The sequence below is a fragment of the Tursiops truncatus genome, chromosome 11 (genome assembly GCF_011762595.2).
Source record: "Tursiops truncatus isolate mTurTru1 chromosome 11, mTurTru1.mat.Y, whole genome shotgun sequence".
Taxonomy (NCBI): domain Eukaryota; kingdom Metazoa; phylum Chordata; class Mammalia; order Artiodactyla; family Delphinidae; genus Tursiops; species Tursiops truncatus.
The window spans coordinates 80,534,656-80,558,116 of record NC_047044.1 but is presented as its reverse complement, the minus strand read 5'-3'; the positions used below and the strand labels follow the sequence as shown (position 1 = coordinate 80,558,116).

At 40.0% G+C, this 23,461-nt stretch overlaps 1 protein-coding gene across 2 annotated transcripts; it reads left to right on the top strand.

The window, feature by feature from the left end:
* Window positions 1-915: 915 nt before the first annotated feature.
* Window positions 916-6,795, top strand: MED21 (mediator complex subunit 21). 2 transcript variants are annotated; one of them, XM_019936168.2, is made up of 4 exons: window positions 916-1,043; window positions 4,985-5,099; window positions 5,646-5,746; window positions 6,307-6,795. In XM_019936168.2, the coding sequence occupies exons 1-4, from the start codon at window positions 1,002-1,004 to the stop codon at window positions 6,481-6,483; spliced, it is 435 nt and encodes a 144-aa protein (XP_019791727.1). In that variant the 5' UTR covers window positions 916-1,001; the 3' UTR covers window positions 6,484-6,795. The 2 variants fall into 2 exon arrangements, with proteins under 2 accessions (XP_019791727.1, XP_033722868.1); XM_033866977.2 differs by lacking the exon at window positions 916-1,043 and adding an exon at window positions 1,080-1,727.
* The last annotated feature ends 16,666 nt before the right edge of the window (window positions 6,796-23,461 follow it).

The window sequence follows — 23,461 nt, the reverse complement described above, 5'->3', positions numbered from 1 at the left end:
AAAGCAGTCATTAGCTGATTCCAGCCTCATTTCTTTCCAGACTATCCCCAGCTCTAACTTTCCTTAAATACCAAGTTTCGACCATCACTCTCCACACTGAAACCCTCAATAGGTACCAAGTCTAAGCCTAAATTGCACAGCTTATCTTTTTTAAAACTGAACATACCGCACCTACACACCTGGCTTATTTTCCAGGAACCTCCTCTTTCCCACTGTGAAACTTCCACTCTCTTCTCCACCAACCCTGCTCTGTTCCTTACCGAGTTTCTCGCAGTCACACAAACAAGAGATGCTGATTACACCTTACCTCTTACCTTACCGTCTTCCTCCTCTCACTTTTGCCCACAAGACCTATGTTTTCCATAATCTTCCAACACGGCCATTACAGCTCAGTTTAGTACTAGTTTTGGACACTTTCCATCTCACGTGTGTCAGCTGCCCCAGCACACCCACATTTAAATACGTATCCAGGCGTTCCGCACCCAAAAGCAACGGAGGGGCACCCGAACACAGCCCGTCCTGATTACTTGCTGAATTTTAATTTGGATTTCTTGACACTCAAGTCGGTACCGTGACTCCCAAGTATTCTTTAGTTGTTTGCTGTGTATGTTTTGTGGTCCATGCAAGTATTCAAGGCGATGTTTATAAATGGATACAAGGGAGGATAGGGAAAATTACTTTTAAAAACCGCATAATCCAACAATCTCTGTAAAGTGTTTAACACCTAAAAGCCACGAGAAAGTATGTTGGCACCCCAAGCAAAGTGGGCCCTGTACAGTCCCCGCGTTACCGAACGTGCGCACAGCTGAGTCGCCCCAGGTGGAAGTAGTCCATATAAAGTAGGCCTCCGGAAAGTCCCTCCCACTTCGCGCCGGGCGTGGAGTAAGGCTTGACTCCACCCACTCCAAGAACGCAGCCCTGTGATTGGCCATGACGCATCCTAGAGCTGCCCAATTGCGTACGAGCAGCTATTCTCGCGTTTCTTTGTTTGCGGGAGGAACATGGCGGATCGGCTCACGCAGTTGCAGGACGCCGTGAACTCGGTGAGTAATTGCGCGCGATTAATCTCCGTCGTCGTCTTTCCCGAGGGAAAGCAAGGCAGAAAAAGAGGTCCGAGGGACAAAACTCGGAAGTGAGGAGTGGAGTGAGGCCGGGCTTCAGCATCAAGCGCTGGGGTTGGGGGGAGGCGGCGCCGCGGTCTGGAAGGTCTTAGGCCGGCGGCGGGGCGGTGCGGGAGCCAGCGGCCTCTTAGCCTGCGAAGTGGAGAATCTCACTCCACTCCGTGACAGGACTGCGTGGACTGTCACGCTTCACGGCCTTATCATGTTCTCTCGGAAAGGTTTTATTTGCTTGTCAGTGGTGCTTATGGGATTCTTTGGCCGGGAGGGGAGAGGAAGCGGAAGCTTTTTTCCGCTTATCAATTTTAACCCACGGAGGGCAATTCTTGTTCTTAATGATTGGATTTTTGCCATTAGATGTTAGCCGAGAATATTCCTTTGCCAAAATTTTCAGGTTGGGGCGGGAGTGATAGTAAAGTGAAAAGTTTTGTTTCATCTTAGTTGGTTCCTATAGACCAAGGGTTCCATCTCTTGGCTACGCCCCCAGCATGTCAGTTTAGGGAAAACCGACGTCTTTATGATAGTCAATCTTCTGACCTTCGTATATCTTTATTTAAGGTTTTTAAAATGCCTGCCAGTGGGTTTACTCCCTATGAAAAGTCAGGTGTTGTGAGTAGACCCCCTTACTTTGATCCTTCTGATTATTTTTCCTGTTATGTGTACGTAGAAAGTATATGCAAACCAAAGAATTCATATACTTATTACCATTAAGAGCTAACTTGTTTACATTTCTGTTATTCTATTTATAATTTGATGTCCCAGGTGAGATGTTGGCTGGAAAATCCAAGTACCTGGTCTCTTGCCAGTTTTTTCTCAGCGGAAGCTAATAAGTTGGTATTCTTGTTATTAGTCTTTGTGCACTTGAAGAGTGTGAATCTGCTCACAAGAAACTGATCTACTTTGTGTGTGAGGGCCAGCCCCTAAATGTTGATGAATTCACCAAGGTAAATTCTACCTTTGGTGACTTGCCTGGGCTGCCAACCAGTCTCCCTCAAGGAGATACTCCTTTGACGCTTTACAAAATCAAATTGTAATGATGCAGCTGGATACAAATGTTATTTTAGGGGAAATGTTGTGTATTCATACATGTCTCAGCCAGAAGGATGGTAAGGAAAAGTGAATATGGCCCTTAACTCCATGGTAGGCAGGCTGATCATTGGATTTTGGAGAAAAACCTCTAGGTTAACTGGTATGGGTGCCTGGTATCCATGATGGGTGCACCACCATGGTTACAGAGAAATACTCCTTGAGGAGTTTACGGTCTGATTAGAACGATGTCATATACTCAAGAGACATTTAAATAATGCAAAGGCAGTATGTGGTTATGAGTTGTAATGAATTGAGTGTTTTCAGCTGTAAGTGCTGAAGTAAAGTGAACTGTTGAGTGATATTAATTAAAATAGAGGGAATCTTATTAGCATTTATCTGAATTGTAATTATTTGTGAAATTATTAAAATAAAATTTATTTTACCCACTGAGAACTCCATGAGAGCAGAAACTGTCTTGTTCACTGTATCAGTGTGTTTATACAGTTATATACAATGCTTGTCATAGAGTTGATTTTTGATAAGTATTTGTTGAATAAATGGATTTTGAGAGCTTCATAAGGACAGAGCAAATAGCCAGTGTGTTGAATATTTGTGTGTGTTTTCTGTCTTCTTCATAACAATGCTATAATGTGAGAATGTTCCCAATTTAAAAATTAAAAGAAACTCGAGTTAGCAGAACCAGAATTAGAATCCACATTTGTACAGCTTCAGAGCAGTGACTGCCACTCTATTACCTTTGCAAAATGTGAGCAAAAGCAGTGTAGTGAGGAATGAATTTATCACCAGTCAGGCATATGTGAAGGAGGAGTAGATAATGAACAAGTAGAGTTGACTTAGATTATTGAAAGCTTTGAAATAGCCTGAAGACTTGGAGATTTATCTTGAAGACCATGCTGGGGCAAACTCAAAATTTTTGAGCAGAGTAAAATAACATAGAAAATAATAAGAACTAGGAACTTCCCTGGTGGCACAGTGGTTAAGAATTTGCCTGCCAATGCAGGGGACACGGGTTCGATCCCTGGTCTGGGAAGATCCCACATGCTGCGGAGCAGCTAAGCCTGTGCGTCACAACCCCTGAGCCTGTGCTCTAGAGACGGCGAGCCACAACTACTGAGCCCTTGAGCTGCAACTACTGAAGCCCCTGCACCTAGAGCCTGTGCTCCGCAACAAGAGAAGCCACCCCAGTGAGAAGCCCGTGCACCACAACAAAGAGTAGCCCCCACTCGCCACAACTAGAGAAAGCCGGCTTGCAGCAACAAAGACCCAAAGCAGCCAAAAATAAATAAATAAATAATTTTAAAAAAGAAAATAAGAACTAGAAATGAATAAGGAGTCTGTTGTAAACAATTCTTGTGTGAAGTTGAACTAACAGCAGCAGTGATGGTAGAAGGAAAAGGGAAAGATTTGTAGTAGTATTAGCAGGATTTGAAGATGAAAGTTGAGTCTGAAGTTAGACTGGTTCACTAGGAGATTCTCAATAGAAATTAGATATTAAACAAAGGAAACAGTTGACTTTGAGTTCTGTCATTCAAATAATGGCAGTGAATCTTAGTGGAAATGCTGATTCACTGATTGGAGATAAGGAATTGAGGTTTGAGAGGTCGGGACTATGGAGAGCAGTTGGTGGGGAGACTAGGAATCTTAGGTTTGGAGATGGTAATGTTATGGAGCCAGGTTTGTTTGCTGGACTTGGAGCAGGCCGAACACTGAGACACCGAGTTTCATAGCAGAGAAGGGGTTTATTTATTCAGGAGGCAGCGGAGTGAGGAGACGGGAGAACAAATCTCAGATTGCTTCCCAGAAGGCAAGAGGCTTGAGATTTTATGGGTTAAAGAAGCAGGGTGTTCTCAGGCCTGGGGAAGGGTGGGTGGAGGTAGGGAAAAGGTGAGGTAATTGGTGTTGTGCACGGGACCAGTTTTAGGGTTGGTGGTCCCAACAATTCTTAGGTGGTCTGAACTGGGCAGGGGCCCACTCCAAATCTTCCAAATTTCTGGAAAACAACTTAAGCCCCTGTTACTACAGTGATGCACGCATCAGCAGTGTTATCTGTAGGGGTGGTAAGAAGTCTGGTGTGGTATGACATGGGCTACGTGAAGCTTGGAGGGTGTGCAATTAGGGAAAGAAAAAAAAACTAAAGCAGTCTTAATCATTAAAGGCAGGTTACAAGCAGAGGGGTTTCTAACGAGCTGTTCCCTTATCTGCTGTTCTGTAAGACATACTCCAGTATTTTTGTTAGCGTGACAGCTTCCATTAACCCCATGGGACACGGTTTCTGTAAGGACTTGGTATTCTCAATCTTCAAAACTGATTAAGGAATACTTTTAGAGCCCTGGGAGTTCACAGCTTGAGTCCTGGAGAAAAACATTTCAGAATACTTAAGGTGCAGTCTTTTCCCCACTTTTATTCTTGTAACTACTCTAGTTTGAGAAAAGGGGTCACATTTTAAAATTTACCCTGGGGCCATTCTTAGATATTTGCCTATCACATTTGCTCTTTTCCACCACTACTTCCCCAAAAGTCTTTACTTGTGCTTGCAGTAAGTATTGGCATATATTTCTCTAGTCATTCTGTTACCTTGGGAAGAAAAGAAAGATTATTTTGTATTTCTTTGATTGAAACCAAACGTAGTTTCTTTGTATGATTAAAACATTTAATCATTGTTAGTAACTGGTTTATGTTATCCAGAATTACTCCTTTCTGTTTTATTTTCTTGCTCAGAGACCATTATAATAGGAACATTGTTGCTGCCGTTACCAATAAAATCGGTAAAACAGATAAATCCTTTCTAACTTTGCCACCTTTCCTTTGGCCTCAAGCTTGCGGATCAGTTTTGTAATGCCATTGGAGTGTTGCAGCAGTGTGGTCCTCCTGCCTCTTTTAGTAATATTCAGACAGCCATTAACAAAGATCAGCCAGCTAATCCTACAGAAGGTAAATAGATTTTCTTGGCTTCTCTTAGTTTGACTCTCACATTACCTGTAATCCCTTAAAATTAGATTTATTGAAAAATTCAACTTATTTATGGCTTTCTAAAAATGTTATTGTTTGAGAATATTACTGCAAGTTTGTCATAAAAGAAATGAATTTGTTATAGTCAATTTATGTAACACCTCATAATTCTTTTCTTGTCAAATAACAGACGTTTTACTTGTTTAGAGGAGAGTTGTATGAATTTAGCTGAATTTTACTTGAGGGACCTTAATAAGAAAGGCATCCCATTTATAGATTCCTTTATTCAAGTGACCACTGTATTGTCCTAATAAATGAAATGATATACATTATGCTTACATTCCAATTTGAGATAATATTAAAGCTAATTCTCAAACGTAATAGAATTGATGTGTTGAAATTACACTTTAATCATTAGAAGCCTGCTACAGAAAAAGTTATGAAGTTTTCTGTTTTCATAAAGTTTAATTTCTCTTTCTGAAAACTTGAGATTCTCTAATATCCTAAACGAGTACCATCTTTCTCTAGAATATGCCCAGCTTTTTGCAGCGTTGATTGCACGAACAGCAAAAGACATTGATGTTTTGATAGATTCCTTACCCAGTGAAGAATCTACAGCTGCTTTACAGGTAAAAATATCTTTTCCTTTGAGAATTTTGTGAGTAGAGAATTTTGAATTAAAGAGATAGATTTAGTGCCTTTTGTTACAATTTTCAAAGTTAATCTAAATTTTGAAGTGGGAATTTTACTGTGAACTACTGTAGTCTGTTAAAGACTGAGCTGAATGTGTATAATTGTCCAATTTTGAGCTTAAAGAAAACTTGCCATTTTCCTCAGTTTGCTTCTTTTCCTTGCAAAGAGTGAGAGGAGGGGCACATTCTGGGTGTGGAGTAGAATAGTAGTGTCCGAAAGCAGCGTGGAAGGAAGTCTCATGTAGCCATCCAGAGATCTCCAATCGAAGTCATCTTTTAAGTTAATTCATACAGGGAAGACTCTGATCTTAGGATTTCTGCCACTGAAAGTTTTATCTGATCTTAGGATTTCTGCAACTGAAAACTCTATCACAATGGTTGGGTAGTCATCAGATTTAAAAGTAAATACTTCTACTGCAGGTTCTTTCCGCCTCAACTTTCTTTAATCTCCAAGTTTTTCATTTCTCAGAACATTCTTAAATTTGTGTCTTATAAAGGCTGCAAGCTTGTATAAGCTGGAAGAAGAAAATCACGAAGCTGCTACGTGTCTGGAGGATGTTGTTTATCGAGGGGACATGCTTCTGGAAAAGATACAGAGCGCACTTGCTGATATTGCACAGTCCCAGCTGAAGACAAGAAGTGGCACCCATAGCCAGTCTCTTCCAGACTCATAGCACAGTGTATCTATACCGTGCGTGCGGCTGAGAAAAGAACTGTTTCAATGCCATTGAGAATTCTGCATCAGATTTAGATGGAAGCCTTACCAACAGTTACAGAAACGTTAAGCACTATGACACATGTTATCTTCTTAGCTATTTTAAATAGTCTTCTGTTTTCACTCTTAATAATAAGCTTGTAAAATCGTGATTGAACCAGCTTTAAACTGTCATTATGCCATTTTTTTAAATTGTTATCTGGGTTAAATTATTGAGGCAGATATTGCATTAATGGTCATAATATAATTAAACAGATGTACTATAAAATTCTGTTGTGATGTAATTTGTCTTTATTTTTGTCATATTTCTACAGTCTTTACAAATCAAAACATCCCTCAAGCCAGAGGAGAGGTGGTAAATGCAGAGATAGTGGACTTTTGAATTTAGGTTGATATCCTTCTGCCTCTTTTATTTATTTATTTATTTATTTTGCGGTACGCGGGCCTCTCACTGCTGTGGCCTCTCCCGTTGCGGAGCACAGGCTCCGGACGCGCAGGCTCAGCGGCCATGGCTCACGGGCCCAGCCGCTCCGCGGCATGTGGGATCCTCCCGGACCGGGGGCACGAACCCATGTCCCCTGCATCAGCAGGCGGACTCTCAACCACTGCGCCACCAGGGAAGCCCCGGGAAGCCCCCAGAATTTTAACTAAGTTTCCAACTGGGATTTCTGTGGAAATTGACAAGTTATTTCTAAAATTTATATGGAAGTACAAAGTGTCAGTAGAAATCAGTATTCTCATTAGAAAATACAGAATGACAGCTTGCTTTAATAAGACAGCATGTATTAGTGCAGGGATAGATAAATAGGCCAGTGGAAGAGAATAGAGAGATCTAACAGAAATCCACGCAGATCGGAAAACTTGATTTGTGATGGCAATGATGTGAATCACTGGGGAAATAATAGAAATTGTGCTGGATGTTGGTTATATATACGCTATATATTAAATTCAGTGCCTATGGGGTTTCTTTTTGGGGTGATGAAAATGTTTTGGAATTAGTGGACGTTGTTGCACAACTGAGTTTACTGAAAAACACTGAAATACATACTTTAAAAGGGTGACTTATGGTATGCTAATTATTTCCCAATAAAGCCGTTACAAAAAAGGAAAAAGAAAAAAAAATTTCATGCCAGGTGAAGGGCAAATATCTAAAATTTTTAGAAGACATTCTTAGGAAAATATGCATAGCTTCAGGATAGGAAAGGCTTTTTTAAAGTAGATATAAAAATTTCACATCATAAAGGAAAAGAATTCAAAAATTACGATAGACAATGTGTCAGACACTGCTTCAAACTTACATATATTAACTAATTTAGAAAAGGTTAATACATTTAAATGCATTAAAATTTAGATCTTCTGTTCATGAAAGTACTCCAAAAAGAATAAAAATGCAAGCTCAGCCTTGCAGCAGGTATTTACAGTACTTGGAACTGGACAAAGGGTTAGTATCTAAAATATGTAAAACCCTTCTATGAATCAAAAAAAAAAAGAAAAAAGCAACCCATTAGGAAAATCACAAAATAATCATTTCACAGCAGAGGAATGGCCAATAAAGGTGCACAAATGCTCAGCCTCATTGGTAATCTGAGAAATTTGAATCTGGCTTTCTAGGTGTTCAAGAAGGTTCACTTTTCCAGGCAGGAGGACAAAACTTACTTCTTATTTTTTTAATTAACACTTTGCTAGCTTGATTTATACATTTTATAATTTGGATATATGGTCCCTAGGCTTCCAAGTATTCTTGGCCAGGGCTGTATATGTTCAGGGCAGGCCTATACATGTATGTTTATATAATTTAAAAATAAGGAGATTCCAAAGACAAAATTCGGGGCACTGATTACCTCTCTGGTGGAAAGAAGGGAATGCTATTGGGAAGAGGGTCTTTTAAGGTAAGTGTAATAATATTCTTGAACAGGAAGGAATATATTTAATAAAACTCAATATTTCACGTAAACTATGTTTAAGGGTCATGTTTTCAATGATAAGGTTTAAGGCAGCACATTTTAAAAAATTTTTTGTTGGAGTATAGTTGATTTACAATGTTGTGTTAGTTTCAGGTGTGCAGCAAAGTGAATCAGTTATACATATATCCACTCTTTTAGATTCTTTGCCCATATAGGTCATTACAGAGTACTGAGTAGAGTTCCCTGTGCTATACAGTAGGTCCTTGCTGGTTATCTATTTTATATATAGTAGTGTGTATATGTCAATCCCAATCTCCCAATTTATCCCTCTCCCCTTCCCCCCCTGGTAACTGTAAGCTTGTTTTGTATGTATGTGGGTCTATTTCTGTTTTGTATATAGATTCATTTGTATCATTTTTTAAAATTAATTTATTTTTGGCTGCATTGGGTCTTCGTTGCTGCACGCGGGCTTTCTGTAGTTGTGGCGAGTGGGGGCTTCTCGTTGTGGTGTGCAGGCTTATTGCGGTGGAGCACGGGCTCTAGGCGCGCGGGCTTCAGTAGTCGTGGCACGTGGGCTGCTCAGTAGTTGTGGCTCGTGGGCTCTAGAGCACAGGCTCAGTAGTTGTGGCACACGGGCTTAGTTGCTCTGCAGCATGTGGGATCTTCCCGGACCAGGGACCGAACCCGTGTTCCCTGCGTTGGCAGGCAGATTCTTAACCACTGCGCCACCAGGGAAGTCTCTATCATTTTTTTTAAAATTTCACATATAAGTGATGTCACACAATATTTGCCTCTCTCTGACTTCACTTAATATGATAATCTCTAGGTCCATCCACAAATGGCATTATTTCGTTCTTTTTATGGCTAACGTTCCATTTTATATATATATATATATTTATTTATTTATTTATTTATATTTATATTTTTATATATAGGGTTGGCCAAAAAGTCCGTTTGGGTTTTTCCATAACATCTTAAATGTATACCACAACTGCTTTATGTTCATCTGTCGGTGGACATTTAGGTTGCTTCCATGTCTTGGCTATTGTAAATGGTGAGGCAACACATTTTTAAGCAGCATAATGCTTCACTGGTGTTTGATTTCGGCAGAACTGGTTTGCTGTTAGCCAGTTATAGATATTGGTGGAAGAGGCCTTTCGATCTTCCTCCACAGGACTGACTCCCGCTGTCTCCGCAACTCCTCAGAAGTTCAACAGTGAGTAGAATTTAGGAAGATGAACTGCCTGCCGCCGTGTCCTTGCTCGCATCCTTGTCCCTGCCTATTGAGGGTTGCATTTTTTTTTTCTTCCAGTTGCCTGAGAAAGGCCTCAGATGGAGCGAAAGCTCCATTAAGGCACTGATGCTGCAGGTTGGGGCTTCTGAGACCAAACAAGTATCCATCTTTCACCACGAGAGGGCCGTTTGACCCTGAACTTTGATTCCATTCAGGAAGTGGCTGTTCTGTGACCTAGAGGGGTATGTGGAGACTAGCTGTCGTGCCAGGTTACGATTCCCCTGGAATCCACTCAAACTAGTGTTACGATTCTGATTTGAACTAGTGTCCTCCTGGAGCCAGTAACTTGAATCTGAGACCAAGCTGTCCACTCTCAGCTGAAAATAAAAGGACAGGGACACACCTTCATGGCTTTTCATACAGAGGTTGTTAAGTCCTGGCATGGGCCACAGAGGAAGCTCAATGAGCACTTTCTCTGGATGGTAAATTATCTTTTACGTCCACCTTCACACATGTGGGTGTGTGTTGGACAGGCCACACATCAGAAACCTGCCCTACATGGAGAGGCAATGAAAAAAGTGATTAATAGTACAGGCGCATGTGCCACCTGCTTGCACTGCCACTAATTAGCTGTATGACCTTGGGCAGGTTACCTATGTCTCAACACAACTGAAAAACAGCGGAAATATTACTAATTTCCTCATGGGGTTGTTACGAAGGGTAAATGAGTATACGTGTGCAGTAGTGTAGCATCATCCTCCTAGACACGTGTTTTGTTTTTTATTGAACTATAGTTATTTACAATGTAGTGTTCATTACTGTGGTACAGCAAAGTGAGTCAGTTATACATATATACATTCGTTTATACAAAATATTATTTTCCATTATGGTTTATCGTAGGATATTGAATATAGTTCTCTGTGCTGGACAGTAGGACCTTGTTGTTTATCCATTCTATATATAAAAGCTTACATCTGCTAACCCCAGCCTCCCACTCCAGCCCTCCCCCCAACCCCCTCCCCCTTGGCAACCACAAGTCTGTTCTCTATGTCTGATTCTGTTTCTGTTTCATAGATAGGTTCATATGCTGGACGTGTGTTTTTGTAGGGCCTAGACTATTGAATTAAGTAGGGATGTGATGGTGATAATGGTGCCTGAATCTTTTGGGTCTTTAAGGGTGGCTTCAATCTCTGCCATAGTTCCAGGCAATATTGTTTTTTCTTTACAGTATTTATAATAAAATTTTATAAATTTGTTTTGAATTTTTACAGCATTTACAAATATTTGCAATATTTGTCTTTTATTTCCAATATTGCCAATGCAATATTGTTTTTCATTTACTATTTTGACCAAGGCAGAGTGGGAGGGACAGTTTCAGAGCTTCCACTTGCCTTTGTCCACTTCCATAGCTCTTATGCCAGGGGTTAAGTAACTCATGTGGAGTGGTTGCTAACTGTGAAGTTTAGGGGCTGGGGAAATGGTCACTGGTAAGGTAAGTCATGGAACCAGTGGACCTATTATGCGTGGGATCTTGGCCCAGGGCACCATTTATTGTTTATTATTACCTTCCCCAACAAAGGGGCCATGATAATGCTTTGGATTCTCATGTGTTAATGTCAAATCAGACCCTTTAGCTAACACTCCTCAAAATGCCTTGGGTATTTCTCTTTTCCTTGTATACAGTTACCTGGGTAAACGGCCATGGGTCCCTTGGGAGTAGGCCTGGGAGAATTATCATAAACACTTGCTATGGTATTGTAGAGTCTTTCTTGTGGGGATCCTCATGAGGACAATGGGTTCTAAATCTGACAAGGGTCTCAGGATTGGAAATAGGGAAGAGATTGTGACTTTTAATTGGGGCAGCAGCTCTTTGGTGTTTAATCATCCATCCTTGGTTTCATTGGATTGTATTGATTGAGCAGTACTGCCCATCTCTCCTGCCCTTGGGGACTCGTGTTCTCTTAACACACTCCATAGTTCTCTGAAGTCAGGGTCCCCATTGCTAGCCACTCTGACTTTGCTATTTATTACTATGATTGAGCCCATATTGTGCATCTGATAAGCATTACCACCTGACCCCTATTTGGGATCCTATCATTTCTACTACTGTCAGGTAGCCCAATTTAATGCCAGCATCTTCTGCCATCGGCCTTAGCCAGTGGTGTGCTAGGGCAGGATGGCTCTTATCAGTTCTTACAAGACCCAGTAGTGACATTTTTAGGAATTTTATGAACTAGTTGTTAAACACAAGATGTTAAATGTTATATGACAAGAGAGTGGTCTGATGGCAGTAAAGTCTCCCTTGTCCAACTTTATTTTTTGTCCCCTTGGTTCTGTACACTGGTGTCATGTCCTGGTCTTGCATATATTTTCTCAGCTCCTCCCATACACCTTAGCTAGGTCCTGCAGCACCTTATCCTTCTCAGTAGACCCAGAACCTCCTCAGCTGTGTTAGACTGTGACTGACCCTAGTTTCTTATCTGGTAGCCAGGCTATGAGGTGGCGGTATATCCCGGCCAGAGATGTGTGGGTATGGCATTTGTCTTGCAAAGCAGAGGATTCTGCATCATGTTCAAGGAAGTGAGTAGAGCTAGCCTTTAATGGGGAGGAGCTAGCCTTGTTCAGACCCAGATGAATCTGGTGATTCAAGATGTTTGAGTGCTGTCACCAAGAAGGCCCCATTCTAAGTCGGAGTGTCACACTCCTTCCCAATCAATGCCCTGACTTTGGTGAAGCTGACTTGCCTGGGTTGAGAATCAAATATTTCTGGAGGCTCACTTCTCTTATAATTAAAGACTGAATGTGATCTTCAGCTTTTTCTGCTTTCAGGCTATAAGAGCTGAGTGTCTGCTGTCAAGGACACCTTCTGGCTTTCACACTTCGCCTTAAATTGGTGATTAATACCTCTAGCCTCTCATCCCCCCCCACCCCAATGCATTGATTGTAGCACCTAACAATAACCATCATATTCCAGTCCTTTGTTTTTACAAATTTCTTCAGGTACAATTGATAACAATAAACTGCATGTGTGTTGGGGGGTGTAGTGTACAATTTGATAAGTCTGATGTACACATACACTCATGAAACCATTATCAAGGCCAAGATAACAAACATTTCCAAGAACCCCTAAGGTTTCCTCCTGCCCCTTCTTAATTTATCCCTCCGTCCACCCCCATCCTCAGGGAAATTCTGATCTGCTTTTTGTCACTATAGATTAGTTTGTATTTTCTAGAATTTTATATAAATGCAATCATACAGTGTGTACTCTTTTTTCGTCTGGCTTCTTTCACTAAGGATAATGATTTTGAGATTTACACATGCTATTGAGTTTATCAGTAATTTATTCCTTTTTATTGTTGAAGAGTATTCCATTTAATGGATGTGCCAAATATGGTTATCCTTTCACCTGTTTATGGATAGTTGGGCTGTTTCCAGGTTTGGGATATTATGAATACAGCTATTCTATACAAGTCTTTTTGTGAACTTGTTTTAATTTTTCTTTAATAAATATCTAGGCGTGGAACATCTAGGGTATTTATTAGTTATATATTTAACTTTTTAAGAAACTGCCAAACTCTTCTCCAAAGTTTACCATTTTACTTTCTCATTGGCAGTGGATGAGAGTTCCAGTTGTTCCACACCTTCATCAACACTTATAACAGTCTGTTAACTTTAGCCACTCCAGGAGGTGTGTAGGGGTAACTCCCCAAAGTTTTCCTCATGTCCCTTTGAAATTCCTTCCTCCATCCCCTCCCTGCTCCTGCTTTCTGACCCCAGGCAACCACTAGCCTGCTTTTTGTCACTGTAGATTAGTTTGTATTTTCTAGAATTTTATATAAAAGGAATCACACAGTATGTACTTTGTGTGGTTTCTTTCGCTCAGCATAATGATTTTGAGATTCATCCATGTTGAAGTATGTATGAATAGTTCATTCCTTTTTACTGCTGTCTTACTCCATTGTATGGATGTACCACAGTTTATCAATACACCTGTTGATGGCCATTTAGATTGTTTCCAATTTTTGTCCAACGCAAATAAAGTTCTTTATAAACATTTAGGTATAAGTGTTTATATGGACATATGCTTTTATTTCTCTTGGGTAGATACCTAGGAATAGAATGATTGGATCTTATGATAGGTGTATATTTAACATGTTTTAAGAATCTGCAAAACTGTTTTCAAAGTGGTTGTATGGAAATAAGAATGAGAAACAAAATAAAGCACACACAGAAAAAACACATTTAATATGTCATTTCAAGAGAAGGGGAATATTTAACACTGAGTGAGAATATGTATCTTCAGTTTGAAAGAAACTCTTCTAATGTAAAAGACGTTTTGACAACAGATGTTTGGAAATACTCCCATTATTACAGGATTTTTTTTGGCCAAAAATGATATTCATCCTCTCTGAAGCTCTCCTATCTAAACACTTAAAATATCTCTGAAACAAAACTGTCTGATCTATTTTAAAATTTTCCAAAAAGTTAGTTTTGAACCAATTTGTTTAAAATATGGAAATGCAAAAACTTTCACTGTTTGGAAGAACAATTTATTGACATCTGGGAAGATGGAAATTTACTACTTAGATGTTAAAAAAAAAGCTTTTTATAACAGGTGGATGAACTGATTTAGTAAATGCAGCTAACCTTTCGATTTGAATCCATAATTCTTTGCAGGATCTTTTTCAGCTGTGAGAGCCATTAACACCAAATATTGGAATAAACTTAACTTGTAACCAGAACTTCGTATCACTTTATCCCATAGTACCAAGCCAAATTTTATAGAAACAAAACTCTTCAATTACATTTCTCTCACTAAAATTTCTTTGGCGAAGGCAAAGAAATGTTTTATAAAACATAAAATAAAATACCATATTGAAGAATAGTTTTAATTTTTTATCTCATCTTTTCAAAATTTCTGTCTTTGGAAGTATGACTTATAATAACAAATATATTAGGACAGCACTACGTATAGTTTGTAAAGAAATAAATACGCATGTATCAGGGATGTCAACTCAACATTTGTTGGGATGGGGTGTGCAATAATAAATTGGGGGATCATAGACCTCTATGATAACAAAGCAACCCATATACTCAATTAAATATCAGGTCATCTCAATAGCAACATTTAGTCAGAATATTTTTCTAGGGCCGTCTTTCAAGAAGAAAACCCTAGAAAGTGGTTTTAGAATATCCACATTTAAATCCAGGTATTGATGTGCTATGCTATAGAAAACAGTTCTTAAAGTATGGCTCATGGATACCCAGGTCTGTGAAGTCAAAAGTATTTTCATAATAATGCTGAGATATTACTTGCCTTTTCTGCTGTGTTGGCATTGTACTGATGGGACAAGAGCCATGGTGGGTAAAACTTCTGGAGCCTTGCCATGAGTCAAGGCACTGGAAACAAACTCATCATAAACTGTCATTCTTTACTGTCATACACTCACATGGGGGAAAAAGCCTATTCATTTAAGAATGCCCCTGATGAAACAGTAAAAATTAATTTTATTAAATCTTGACCCTTGAATGTACATCTTTTTATTATTCTGTGTGACAAACTATGACGAATACATATAGCACTTCTGCTGCATATCCATGTATAACGGTTGTATGAAGGAGAAAGAACTTAGTTTTTTGACTTGTGAGCTACACTAGCTGCTTGTTTTCAGGGAACATCATTTACTAATGACTGAGAGACAAACTGTTCGGACTCAGGTAACTTGGGAGATAATTGTCTCAGAAATATTATAAATCAAGTAATCTTGTCACTTCAAGGAGCACAACTGACAGTATTTGTTGCCAACGATAAAATATGAGTTTTCAAGCAAAAATTAGAATTTTGGAAAACTTGTATCCTCCTCATGAGTTCAATAGCTTCCCAATACTTAAAAGATTTTTCTGAGATCTTTCTGATGAAATGAGTGATGAGGTTACCAATTGTGATTTTTAAAGTATTGTTTAATAATATGTGTCGATATAGGGAAGATCTAAATAGCTCAGCAAACCATTTTCCCCCAAATGGCCATTATTTGATGTTATAAAATAATTCACCAGTAAAATATCCATTTAAATGCAATGGATTTTACTGTAACGCAATAAGAAGGCTCACTGATAATGATTTTGGATTCCACATTGCAACTGACTTTTAGTAAACTGACTTGATTCTCAGGGCTGGATCAAAGAAGAATATCCACAATGATCTGAAAAGACTATTAAAATACGCTTCCCTGTTCACATTGCACATCCAGATTTTTTTCACATACTTCAATCAAAACGATATCATAATAGGTTGAACACAGAAGCAGATATGATAATCCATTATTTGCAAAATCCTTCTGTTCTCACTAGTTTGTTTTGGAAAATATAATTAAATTCCATAAAAATCTACATTATTTATATTTACATATATTGGGCTCATTATTTTATTGTAGAATATATTAATACAGGCATACCTCGTTTTATTGTGCTTTGCTTTATTGCACTTCAGACGCTGTTTTTTTTTTAAACAAATTGAAGGTTTGTGGCAACCCTGCATCTAGTAAGTCTATCAGCACCATTTTTCCAATAGGATTTGCTCAGTTCCTTTCTGTGTCACATTTTGGTACCTCTCGCAATATTTCAAAAAAAAATTTGTTAGTAATATATTTATTAAGGTGATCTATGATCAGTGATCTTTGGTGCTACTACTGTTGATTGTTTTGGGGCATCACAAACTGTGCACACCCAAGACAGCAAAGTTAACAGATAAAAGTTGTGTGTGTTCTGACTGCTCCACTGAGCAGCCAGCCATTCCCTGTCTCTCCCCCTCTCCTTGGGCCTCCCTATTCCCTGAGTCACAATAATAGTATTGAAATCAGGCCAGTTAGTAACCTTACAATGGCTTCTGAGTGTTCACATGAAAGGAAGAGTTGCATGTCTCTCACTTTAAATCAAAAGCTAGAAATGATTAAGCATAGTGAGGAAGGCATGTTGAAAGACAAGATAGGCTGAAAACTAGGCCTCTTGAGCCAAACAGTTAGCCAAGTTTTGAACACAAAGGAAAAGTTCTTGAAGCAAATTAAAAGTGCTACTCCAGTGAACACATAAGAGAGAGAAACAGCCTTATTGCTGATATGGTGAAAGTTGTAGCGGTCTGGATAGAAGATCAAACCAGCCACAACATTCCCTTAAGCCAAAGCCTCATCCACAGCAAGGCCCTAAGTCTTTTTAATTCTCCGAAGGCTGAGAGAGGTGAGGAAACTGCAGAAGAAAAGTTTGAAGCTAGCAGAGGTTGGTTCATGAAGTTTAAGGAAAGAAGCCTTTTCCATAACATAAAAGTGCAAGGAGAAGCAGCAAGTGCTGATGTAGAAGCTGCAGCAAGTTATTCAGATTATCTAATTCATGAAGGTGGCTACACTAAACAACAGATTGTCAGACAATTTGTAGATGAAACAGCCTTCTATTGGAAGCAGTTGCCATCTAGGACTTTCATAGCTAAAGAGGAGAAGTCAATGCCTGGCTTCAATGCCTCAAAGGACTCTGTTGTTAGGGGCAAATGCAGCTGGCGAGTTTAAGTGGAAGCTAAGTTATTTACCATCCGGAAAATCCTAAGACCCTTCAAAATTATGCTAAATCAACTCTGCCTGTGCTTTATAAATAGAACAACACAGCCTGGATGACACACAGCACATCTGTTTACAGCATGGTTTACTGAGGAATTTCAGCCCACTCTTGAGACATACTGCTCAGAAAAAAAAGATTCCTTTCAAACTATTACTGCTCATTGACAGTGCACCTGGTCACCCAAGACGTCTGATGCAGGTGTACAAAGAGATTAGTGTTGTTTTCATGCATGCTAATACAACATCTATTCTGCAGCCCATGGATCAAGGAGTAATTTTGAATTTCAAGTCTTACTCTTTAAGAAATAAATTTCGTAAGGCAATAGCTGCCATAGATAGTGATTTCTCTGATGGATTTGGGCAAAGTAAATTGAAATCCGGAAATAACTCACCATTCTAGATGCCAGTAAGAACACTTGAGATTCATGGGAAGAGGTCAAAATATCGACATTTGCAAGAGTTTGGAAGAAGTTGATTCCAACCTCATGGATAATGTCGAGGAGTTCAAGACTTCAGTGGAGGAAGTAACTGCAGATGTGGTAGAAACAGCAAGAGAACTAGAATTAGAAGTGGAGCCCGAAGAGGTGACTGAATTGCTGCAACTTCATGATAAAACTGGAATGGATGAGGGGTTGCTTCTTATGGATGATCCAAGAAAGTAGTTACTTGAGATGAAATCTACTCCTGTTGAAGATGTTGTGAAAATTATTGAAATGATAACAAAGGACTATTATATAAAGCAGCAGCAGGGTTTGAGAGGATTGACTCCAATTTTGAAAAGAGTTCTATGGGTAAAATGCTGTCAAACAGCACTGCATGCTACAGAGAAATGTCTGTGAAAGGAAACTTCATTGTCTTATTTTAAGAAACTGCCACAGCCATCCTAACCTTCAGCAACCACCGTCCTGATCCGTCTGCAGCCATCAACACTGAGGCAAGAATCTCCACCAGCAAAAAGATTATGACTCACTGAAGGCTCAGGTGATGGTTAGCGTTTTTTAGCAATAACGTATTTTTAAATTCAGGTGTGTACTTTTTTTTTAGACAAAATGCGACTACAGTGTAGTGTAAGCATAACTTTTATATGCAGTGGGAAACCAAAAAATTCATGTGACTTGCTTTATCGCAAGATTCGCTTTACGGTGATAGAACAGAAGCCACAATGTCTCTGAGGTATGCCTGAACTTTAACAATTTCCCATTTATTAGATATCATCCAACCCAAAATTCTTTGGAGTTCTTGATAATTTTTAAGAGTATAAAGGGGTCTTGAGACTAAAAAGTTTGAGAACTGCTACCTCAAAATAAAATAAGACAGCATGGTACCTTTACTTTGCTAAGATTGTTTAAGGGTCTGGGTGAGAGGAGAAGACGCTTACCTCAAATAGTGATGCAGCAGATGTAACAATTAGTGGTTATAGTTTTTTCTTCTTACTCTTTCCTCTTTGGCTGAGGTCTGTTATAGCTTGGTATTTTATCTTAGTTGTTTTGTTTTGGCAAGAAGAATTCTGACATTATGGAGGACGCTCCTAAGTCACATAACCATGCTGAGCGTGACAATGAAGCATTTCCTTGTCAGTTATCCAGACTGTTTACATTGATCTTATTTATTTCTCAGGCCCAGGATTGGCTAAAGTTGGAAGATTCCCCTGAAATTATACTTTTCTTCTGCCAGAGCTAAAAATTTAAGAAAATCCTTAGACACCAGGGTCCTATCTGTGATCTTGAAATTATTGTTCTCAACCGACAGTGAAGAAATTGTGTATTAGAAACAAGTGCTTTTCAAAGAAAAAATCCAATAAGAGATTGAATATACACTTTAATTTTAGAAGAGTTAAGCTCCTTCCTGATGTAGTCTGCTCTCTTAGACAGCGGCTTATTCTAAATGCTTCAGCAAATAACACAAAACAGTACGGTAAATCCCTATCCTTCCTAAGAGCGCTGCTGGAAGAGATTTCTCCCTAACCCTGGCTAAGGCTCTCTTTATTTATTAGGGGGATTAAACTTAATTCCCTTGATTTGTACTTATTCTTTCTAACAATGGTTTATACATAGGAATTCAGAGAGGCTTTTTCAGATTTGAGATGCAAGTTCAATGTCAGCCTTTTTTTTTTTTTTTTTTCTGGTTTGGCTAAATCACAACAAAGGAATACTTGCCAATAAAGCATGCTATGCAGAATCCAGGACTTATATGGTGACTCAGCATTGAATTTTACTCCCATGATTTTGTTGGAAATTAGATGCAGCTACTGAGAATACCAGAAGCATTGGCTTCGGGTTCAGTAGATGTAAGTTGAGCTTATGAAAAATAGGATCTTACTATGCAGTCTCTTGATTACTGCTGAAAGAACTGTGCAGTCTCCTGATTATTGTTGCAAGAACTTCTTGATTGAATTGACACATCACCTTTGAACAACTTTTTACTATTTAGAAGGCGTAAGACATAACGGTTTAGTACATAGGCTCTGGGTTTGAACCCTGGCCATACCACTTACAAGTCATGTGACCTTGATTAAGTCACATCACCACTCTGTGTCTCAGATCCCGAATCTATAAAATAAAAAGTATAATGACCTACCTCATTGGATTATGAAGTTGATCTGAACAATAATGTCAAGTATTTAGTCTGTTATGAAGTGACCAATAAATGTTATTTATAGGGCTTCCCTGGTGGCGCAGTGGTTAAGAGTCTGCCTGCTGATGCAGGGGACACGGGTTTGTGCCCCGGTCCGGGAAGATCCCACATGCCGTGGAGCGGCTGGGCCTGTGAGCCATGGCCGCTGAGCCTGCGTGTCCGGAGCCTGTGCTCCGCAACGGGAGAGGCCACAACAGTGAGAGGCCCGCGTACCGCAAAAAAAAAAAAAAAAATGTTATTTATAATTGGTTTTCTTTTATTTCTTGAACCTCACATATCTCTGTGGTTATTGTGGGGTAGATATCACTATTTCCAAGGGTAAACTGAGGATCAACAGTTAATTGTCAATTGACCCAGAGCCTGCCTGTGGCAGGCCCTCTGATTCCAGTACTCCAGGGCACTTGCCAATACTCCGTCCTAAATCTTGTAAGTACAGGAATCAGAATCATAAAAGCTTGATCTCTTACATAATCTTGGACCTCATTTAATAAATTCGGAGGATTTATAGAATTCAGATAAGTATATAAACTTGAACTTTGAACATTTGTGAACAAAGCATACATTAATTATTGGATTTATTTAATTTTCTGTTGACTATGTATTGTTTTATTACTTTCACATGAAACTAAGATCCATCTTTCTTCAGTAGATATTTATGGACCCAAACTTTAGGAGCATTGGCTCACACTTGACATGGTAGTGTTTCAAAAAGAGCAGGGACCATCTTAACATTGTACAGGGTCCAGCATAGTGTCTTGAACAATTGAACATAGTAGGGGGGGTCAGTTACTTATTCATTCACGATGCAAATGGTTATTGCACCTGCACTGTGTGCAGGGACTGCCCTGGGATATAGCAATGAATAAGCCAGACCAGGTCTTTACTCTTTTTTTTTTTTTTTAATCAGGTCTTTATTCTTAAAGAGATCACAGGGCTTCCCTGGTGGTGCAGTGGTTAAGAATCCTCCTGCCAACGCAGGCGACATGGGTTTGATCCCTGTGGGATCTGGGAAGATCCCACATGCCGTGGAGCAGCTAAGCCTGTGTGCCACAACTACTGAGCCTGCTCTCTAGAGCCTGCGAGCCACATCTACTGAGCCCGTGTGCCACAACTACTGAAGCCCACACGCCTAGAGCCCGAGCTCCACAACAATAGAAGCCACCGCAATGAGAAGCCCGCGCACCGCAACAGAGTAGCCCCCGCTTGCCGCAACTAGAGAAAGCCCACGCATAGCAACAAAGACCCAATGCAGCCACACAAAAAAAATGTTAGTCCCAGGGATATCTTTAAAGAGATCACATAGTGGAGGGAGGAGATGAACAATCAACAAATAAATACATCAAAATGGTAATTTCAGATAGCGTACATAGGAGCTAAGAAGACAGTAAGACAGGGTAATGGGATGCAGGCTGATGGAGAGAGATGGTGAGGAGGGTGGAGAAGTCTCAGATAAAGTTGTCTGGGAAGACCTATCTGTGGGGGGCAGCAATTTGAGCTTAGACTTTGATCATTAAAGAGAACCAGCTGAGCAAAGAGCCAGGGCTCAGGCGGGGAACAAGCTTGGCCTGTTATAGGGATAGAAAGGACTCATTATGAATAATGAAACTCAAAATCCTTATGAGGTCTTTTTGGTCCATGTAAGAAAAATACAGGCTTCAGATCACCAATTGCTTTAGTCACCTTCGTTTACCTTCTAGAAAAAAGAATATAGGAGTGGCTGAGGTACACCTTTCCTTTGAAGTACTTTGAAGGGCAAAATTGGTTTCAGCTTGTTGACTCATTACAGTTCTGAAATGTGTATGGTTTTTCTTCAGCAGATATTTGAGAACCAAAACTTATACTTAGGAGCATTGGTTCATCTGTGAGGTGTTAGTTTCTCTTAGTAAACTTCACCAAGAACATGGAATTCTGTATCCCTATTTATAAATCTGATCTTTAAGCACACATGATTATTCACGCTCAAGAAAATATAAAATCTTACTCTATCTCCACTTTTAATTCTTCCCATTTTTTCCCTCACTCACTGTAAATAGTCAAAGTACTTATTTATAGAAAAACAACAACCAGAAAACAGAAGAAAGGTAGAGAGAATTTGGGCTGTTTGCCTTTCCTAAACTATGTCATGCAGAATACTGTAGTCATAAAAGATGTTATGTTTGCTGGGGGGGGGGGGGGGAAATTACTGTGTTTGTATCTTTCAGTGTCTAGTCAGAATGATAGAAACAACTTGGGTATTTTTCTTTTTAATAAATTTATTTATTTATTTTTGGCTGTGTTGGGTCTTTGTTGCTGCGTGCGGGCTTTCTCTAGTTTCAGTGAGCAGGGGCTACTCTTTGTTGCGGTGCTCAGGTTTCTCACTGCGGTGACTTCTCTTGCTGCGGAGCACCGGCTCTAGGCGCACGGGCTTTAGTAGTTGTGGCACACGGGCTCAGTAGTTGTGGCGCAAGGGCTTAGTTGCTCCGCGGCACGTGGGATCTTCCCGGACCAGGGCTCGAACCCATGTCCCCTGCATTGGCAGGCGGATTCTTAACCACTGTGCCACCAGAGAAGTCCCACAATTTGGGTATTTCTAACCTTTAGCCTTTGATACAGAGAATTGTTTGCAAAAGTGTTAGAAGGGCTGAAGGGGCCAAAAGGTGATAGGATGCTACTCAGATATCAGTAAGTCTAGGAAGCTGCCAAACTATAAGGCGGGAGGAGAAAAAGGGAAAGGGTGCTGCCCAGATCCCCTGAGTGCTGTGCTGCTGGGGCTTGGAGAGCACCACTGCTGCACTGCCACTGTTGGAACCACAGCAGCTGCTGCTTCACAGGAAGCCAGAGGTCCCTGTGATGGTTCAGCCTTCTGGAAGCCACAGTCCCGTTTTTGCTGAGAGATGTTGCTGTTGCTGGAGCTGCTAATTGTCTTCCGGCACTGTTGCTATGACTGTGCCACTATTACAGCAATCTGTGTGGCCTGTGATGGCCTGCCACCGCTGCTGCCCCAGCCAGAGCAGAGGAAGGAGAGTAAGGGCTCTTCTGCGCTTCCTGCTTTGTAACCTCTTGCCAGGACCTCCCGTGCCAGAACCTAATCAGACCCAGCAGATGAGAGAGTCTGGGAGATGTAGTTTTCAGGCTTCCGGCCCCTGAGATGCAAAAAAGAGGTGAAGGCCAATATGAAGTTGGAGGCCAATAGTCAGATAACTAGAACAATAGTCTAGTAAGAATGGTCAAAGCTGAGTTAAAATTAAACACATTTCTTTACTTCAAGATTTCCCCAAACCTTTAATATGCTACTGTGCTTTGAACATTTTCAAAAGGGAGTTATAGTTTGTAGTGCTTCTCAATGTTATATGGTAAGTTTCCCTCCACAGAACACAGTTTGAACATCTCATAGGACCTCAGACTAGGATAAAAACAGGGACAAACAAAAATGCTATTGCTGTTAGATTATAATGAAGACATGGGATGGTAGATTATATAAAAGATGCTTTCCTCATATAAATGATAAAAACTGCAGAGGGACAGGCTAGAGTGGTAATGTAAGAATTCAAATATACCAACATCCTGAAAACTAATTATGTT